This window comes from Poecilia latipinna, unplaced genomic scaffold (assembly GCF_001443285.1).
Source record: "Poecilia latipinna isolate Pla-1442-1.1 unplaced genomic scaffold, P_latipinna-1.0 Scaffold3345, whole genome shotgun sequence".
In the NCBI taxonomy this organism is placed as follows: domain Eukaryota; kingdom Metazoa; phylum Chordata; class Actinopteri; order Cyprinodontiformes; family Poeciliidae; genus Poecilia; species Poecilia latipinna.
In genome coordinates, this window is record NW_015115961.1 from 45,826 (window position 1) to 51,393 (window position 5,568).

At 52.0% G+C, this 5,568-nt stretch overlaps 2 protein-coding genes across 3 annotated transcripts in view; one reads left to right on the forward strand and one right to left on the reverse strand.

Annotated features, from left to right (window-relative positions):
* gstt2 (glutathione S-transferase theta 2) overlaps positions 1-1,564 on the forward strand; it is a 5,999-nt gene extending 4,435 nt beyond the window's left edge. Inside the window, exons 4-5 of the mRNA XM_015023569.1 lie at positions 1,042-1,218; positions 1,288-1,564. Coding sequence (XP_014879055.1) covers positions 1,042-1,218; positions 1,288-1,434 — 324 coding nt within the window. The 3' untranslated portion in view covers positions 1,435-1,564. The remainder of the gene's footprint in view (positions 1-1,041; positions 1,219-1,287) is intronic.
* A 45-nt stretch (positions 1,565-1,609) lies between these two features.
* The window catches only part of chek2 (checkpoint kinase 2), a 9,048-nt gene continuing 5,089 nt past the window's right edge, over positions 1,610-5,568 (reverse strand). Inside the window, exons 2-15 of one of the 2 annotated variants that reach the window (XM_015023567.1) lie at positions 4,690-4,926; positions 4,489-4,613; positions 4,242-4,374; positions 4,061-4,151; positions 3,735-3,831; positions 3,556-3,609; positions 3,427-3,491; positions 3,207-3,306; positions 3,059-3,145; positions 2,808-2,971; positions 2,627-2,742; positions 2,453-2,538; positions 2,046-2,138; positions 1,816-1,972 (exon numbers count right to left, since the gene is read on the reverse strand). In XM_015023567.1, the coding sequence (XP_014879053.1) occupies positions 1,874-1,972; positions 2,046-2,138; positions 2,453-2,538; positions 2,627-2,742; positions 2,808-2,971; positions 3,059-3,145; positions 3,207-3,306; positions 3,427-3,491; positions 3,556-3,609; positions 3,735-3,831; positions 4,061-4,151; positions 4,242-4,374; positions 4,489-4,613; positions 4,690-4,918 (1,539 nt within the window). In that variant the 5' untranslated portion in view covers positions 4,919-4,926 and the 3' untranslated portion in view covers positions 1,816-1,873. Of the gene's footprint in view, positions 2,139-2,452; positions 2,539-2,626; positions 2,743-2,807; positions 2,972-3,058; positions 3,146-3,206; positions 3,307-3,426; positions 3,492-3,555; positions 3,610-3,734; positions 3,832-4,060; positions 4,152-4,241; positions 4,375-4,488; positions 4,614-4,689; positions 4,927-5,568 lie in introns of both variants that reach the window. The other variant, XM_015023566.1, reaches the window with a different exon arrangement.

Sequence of the window (5,568 nt, forward strand, 5' to 3'; positions counted from 1 at the left end):
TTAGCTACCACTATGCGGATGATACACAGCTCTATATCACGATGTCACCAGGTGACTCTGAACCCATCCAATCACTAGATCAGATAAATGTGTGGATGTGCCAAAACTTTCTCCAGCTGAACAGAAACAAAACTGAAGTCATTATCTTTGGACCTAAAGAGGAGCGAACTAGAGTCAATGCACAGCTTCAGTTATTACAACTAAAACCAGCGATCAGCCCGAAACCTGGGAGTAGTGATGACCTCTGACCTGAACCTTCAGAGCCACATTAAGACAGTCACAAAGTCGTCCTTCTATCACCTGAAGAACATCTCCAGGATTAGAGGACTGATGTCTCAGCACGATCTAGAGAAACTCATCCATGCGTTTATCTTTAGCCGCATTGATTACTGCAACAGCGTCTTCACAGGTCTGACTAATAAATCAATCCTCCAGCTGCAGCTGATCCAGAAGCTGCTGCTGCTGTTCTCACTAAAACCAGGAAGATGGAGACATAACACCAGTTTTAAAGTCCCTACACTGGCTCCCTGTAGCTCAGAGGATAGACTTTAAAATACTGTTAGTTTATAAATTACTAACCGGGTTAGCACCACAATACATTAAAGATCTGTTATTGCTGTACCAACCGTCTAGACCCCTCAGATCTTCTGGTTCTGGTTCTGCTCTGCATCCCCAGAACCAGAACCAAACGAGGAGAAGCAGCATTCAGCTTCTATGCACCACAAATCTGGAACAAACTTCCAGAAAACTGTAAAACAGCTGAAACACTGAGTGTCTTTAAATCCAGACTAAAACCCTCCTGGTTAGTTTATTTGAAACATAATCAGTTATGAATTTAACGACGGCATCGACTTAATGTGACGTTTTGATTGTTGATTCTCTGCTGCATGACTTTGTGTTTTTGTGATGTGAAGCTCTTTGAAATGCCTGCTGCTGAAATGTGCTGTACAGATACAATCTGATTGATTACTAACAAACACACACACAGACATACTGACACTGAAACACACCCTGCCCCTCCCATGTGGCTCCACCCCCCAGGTTCTGCTCCCTGCTCAGCTCGGAGTCCCGGTGGACCAGCGCCGCCTGGACCGGGCCCTGTCGGACCTGGACGTCACGCTGGAGCGGCTGGAGTCCATGTTCCTGCAGCGCCAGGCGTTCCTCTGCGGCGATGACATCACTGTGGCCGACCTGCTCGCCGTCTGTGAGCTCATGCAGGTGAGTTGGTGTCTGGAGAGGCGGGGCGGGGCTTGGCCGGTTCTGAGCGCGCTCACTGTGTGTCTGCAGCCACTGGGAAGTGGGCGGGACATCCTGAAGGACCGTCCCCAGCTGCGGCACTGGAGGAGCCGCGTCCAATCAGCCGTGGGCGAGTCGTTTGATGACGCTCATGCCGTGCTGTTCGCTGTCAGAGACCGCCGCCGCGCCAGGCTGTGACATCACCGAGGGGGTGGAGCCTCTTCATTAGGACCGGAGCTCACTGGACACCGATTGGCCGACCTCATGATGTCATGTGACAGACTGTGCCTGGCCAGGTTCTGATGAATAAAGATGATTATTTTCTCCATCTGTGGTTCTGATTCTTCACCTGACTGGACCCTGTTTCAATAACTAGCTTCTTTGATCATTTTAAGGTTTGAATAGAAATAATTTAGATTAAATTATAGATAAACAGGATTAAATGTTTTAGTCTCTGGTTCTGAGAACCGGACCGGACCGGACCAATCCTCAGAACCAGATCCAATCAGTTCAGACCCTTCTTGGTTCTGATCTCGGTTTTCTTCAATCATTAAATGTTTTAAACAAAAACACTGCAGATGGATTTTTCTGGTTCTGTTTATTGCTCCGGAACCAGAACCGGACCGGTTCGACAGCACTAGAACTTCCTCTTTGCAGGGTGATGAAGATGCTCCTCTTCCTCCTCTCCTCTTCCTCGTTTCCGATTTAAACTTCCTGCTGAGGATGGCTCCGCCTCCTGCAGGGGGAGCCGGGCTGCCGTAAGGGCTGGGCTTCGTGTTGCATGAAGGTGTGTGGTCGTGTGTGGTTACCGTAGAAACAGCAGCAGATGGAGCATCAGCAGCATCTCCTCCTCCTCCTGCTGGCTTCATGAGCCTGTGAGCCGTCTGCAGCATTGGCTGGTCCTGAATCACAGGAGAGCCACTGACTACACCTCCCATCATGAAAGGGAGGAATTAGGAGCGTTTGGTTTTGACTAGAAGTAACTCAGGGTTCTACAGACATTCATTACAGGAAGGAGTTTCTATGTTTTTACTTTGTTTAACTTTGATTTAACCAGCATTGAGATCATCAGCATAAAACTAAAAATTTAAACATTACATACAATTAACATCCACAAAAACGACCTGCAAATGTTTTAACCCATCCAAACATTAAAAAAAACGCATCCTATCCCATTGGGATATGTGTGGTGATAAAGTGGCTGCAGTTCCCCTACCTGCAGCCAGGGGTGCTGCAGAGCTTCATCCACAGTCATCCTCAGCTTGGGGTCGACCACCAGCAGCTTCCTCACCACGTCTTTGGCTGAAACATCAGTGAGGTCTCAGCGTCAGCTCCCGGGCCGCCTCACCCTGACGGGAAACCCAACCCTTCCCCCGGTTACCGTGGTTACCTTGGTTGGAGACACGCCTCCACTTGGACGGGACCATGGTGAATTCCCCGTGGATGATCTGCTCCGTCACTGAGCGCTCGCCGAAGCTCTCGTGGAATGGTGCGTAGCCACTGAGGCTGCCAGAGGCACCGGGTTAGACCGGGGACACAGCCGGCACTGCAGTGAGGGGGGCGGAGCTTACCAGACAAACAGAAGCACACCCAGGCTCCAGGCGTCCACCGCCAGCCCGTAACCGGTGCTGGAGGCGTGGGTGAAGACCTCAGGGGCCAGGTAGGATGGAGTCCCACACAGCGTCCGCATCAGGGCCGCCTCCTCCAGGATCCTTGACTGGTTGAAATCTGTCACCTTCACGAGGGGGCGGAGCAACCAGAGGGCAGCATCACAGGAGGGCAAAGAGGACGCCCTCTAGCAGGATGAGGAAGGTGGACTCACCTTGATGAGACATTCGTCCTCACTGGAGGACAGGAGGACGTTCTCTGGCTTCAGATCTCTGTGGATGATCCCGTTCCTGTGGAGGTACTACACACACACACAGTTACCTGGCAGTGCTGGTTACCATGGCAACAGCAGCAGGCCTCACCTGCACGGCGCAGAGCATTTGATAGAAGTAAAGCTTGGCCACGCCTTCATCGAGCTGCTGCTGAGACTTCACTCTGTGGAAGAGCTCACCGCCCTCCATGCTGGGGGGCGGAGCCAGAGATAAGGGTTGGAGTCAAACACAAAGGGGCGGAGTCATAGATAATGGGGCAGGGCCTCATGCTGGGGCGGGGCACAGCAACCAAGGCTCTGGTGGGACTCACAGCTCCAGGACGATATAGTAGCTGTCCTCCGTCTGGTAGAAGTCCTCCGTCTTTATGAGACACGGCTGCAGGAGACAGACGTCTATCAGGACAGATGAGACGTGTCTCTTCTTCATTGGTTTTACTTACATGATCGACCCTCTGCAGGATCTCAATCTCCGTCTCTGCGTTCCGTGTCGCAGTCTGTAATTGGACGATAAAGCAAACAGGTAACATGTTCATCACAACGTTCGTGCCGCCATGTTTGGAGTCCTGAGGCGAGCAGAGACAGGAAGGAGACGTGAGAGCGAATCAGATCGCAGACCCACCCCCTCAGACTGGAAGTTCTTCTTGTTGATGATCTTAACTGCAAACTTCCTGCAGGTGGAGCGTTCGAAGGCCAGCCGCACCTCGCCGCACACACCCCTAGAACACAGCGGGGGGTTAACGGACCCGGGTAATGCTGCAGAACCGGTTAGAACCTCCAGAACCTTCAGCTTCTCATGAAATGGGATTCACACTGGAGTTTTCAACCCATCTTCCAAAACCCAACAAAATGGAAAACAGCAAAAAGCTGGGCAGAGATCGGGTCAGAGACAGGAAGTGGACCTCCGAATGGAGCCAGAGACAGGAAGTGGAGCTCCAGCAGACTCACGTTCCGATCCGGCGGGTCAGCACGTATTTGTCCTGCAGAGCTCTGAGTAAACTGGACTGATCATCGGACATCAGGTCGATGAAGACAAACACTGCAGGGTACAGAGGACACGCGGTCAGTCAGGTGGGTCAGACTGAGGCAGGAAGACCAGGTAAATGGTCATGTGACTCAGGTGCATCACCTCGGTTGCGCTGCTCAGCCAGAGAAAGGACGGCGTTATTCGTTAGAGGCAGCTTCTTGTTCTGACCGACCTTCACCCCGTCCACAAACGTCCCGTTGTTACTGTAGTCCTCCACGAAGACCTCCGATCCCTCCTGGGGCCAGAAGGGACAGAGGGGGGGGACAAATGGAGGACAAGTGAGACTAAACCAGTCGCAGGAAAGACATGTTTTCTGCTGAACCACCGGAACCAGCGGCCCAGTTCCCACCCTGTAGATCCTGAAGTGCTTCTTGCTGTAGATCCTGAACCTCTTGGACTTCCTGTCCTCCGGGTCGTCCAGGACATAGTCGCAGGCGGTGTCCCGTCCGAACAGGTACCGGTCCTCCACACAGTCTGGAAGCACAGAGAGGCGGGTGAGTTCTGGCTCCGGCCCCGTTCCGGCCCGGCAGAGCAGAGGACAGTGGGTCACCGTGGCTCCGGAAACCCGGGGCCATGGGGAGCAGCCGGCCCCAGGGCTGAAGCTCCGCCTCCTCCGGGACAGACGGCAGCGTGACGGGGAGCGTGTCCACGCTGCTCAGCGTCCCCGAGCCGCTGGACGACTGGCTGGCAGAGGCAGGACCGCTGGACGAACTGGACCCCTGCTGGGACGGGGGCCGGTTTTGGGATGGTTCCCCCTCAGCTGAGCTCTCTGCAGACATTCTGACACCTGCAGAACAAAACAGGATTGAAGTCTTTGTCTAAACAGGATGGACTACAGCAGCAGATGGACACTCCATGGTGGATTCTAGTCAGGAAGGTGATTTCCGGATCAACCATCAAACAATCATCCATTTCTAATCAATTAACTAATATTCAAAGATTCATTGCTTTGTGGTCGAATTCTGATGATTGAAATACCAACGTCTAATACCCTGGTCCAGGTACTCTGCCCCGCAGGGCATGCCAGTTTTAGGTGTTACGCACCAGAGTGGGACGAAGGCACCAGGGAACCAAAGTGAGTCAAACTGGGGTTACCCCAACTCCTCCTGTTCCCTGGTTCATACAGAACAAGGCTGAACCTCATGGACGTGGTTCTTCATGGACAATAGACTGTTGTTCTGACAGTCAAAAAGGAGTCAAATGTTTACAGATCTATGCCTGTTTTCTTAAATAAAATATAATAACAATGCCATGTTATCATTTTTTGAGCTTGGGTACACACATTTTGGGAAATATGTTAATGTGAGTTAATTATGAACGACATGATACCCATTGTCTGCCAACAATACAGAGTGCTTGACACCAGTGAAGAAACTTTTACTGGTATGTAATGATGTCCAGGGGTGTCAAACGTACGGCCCGCGGGCCG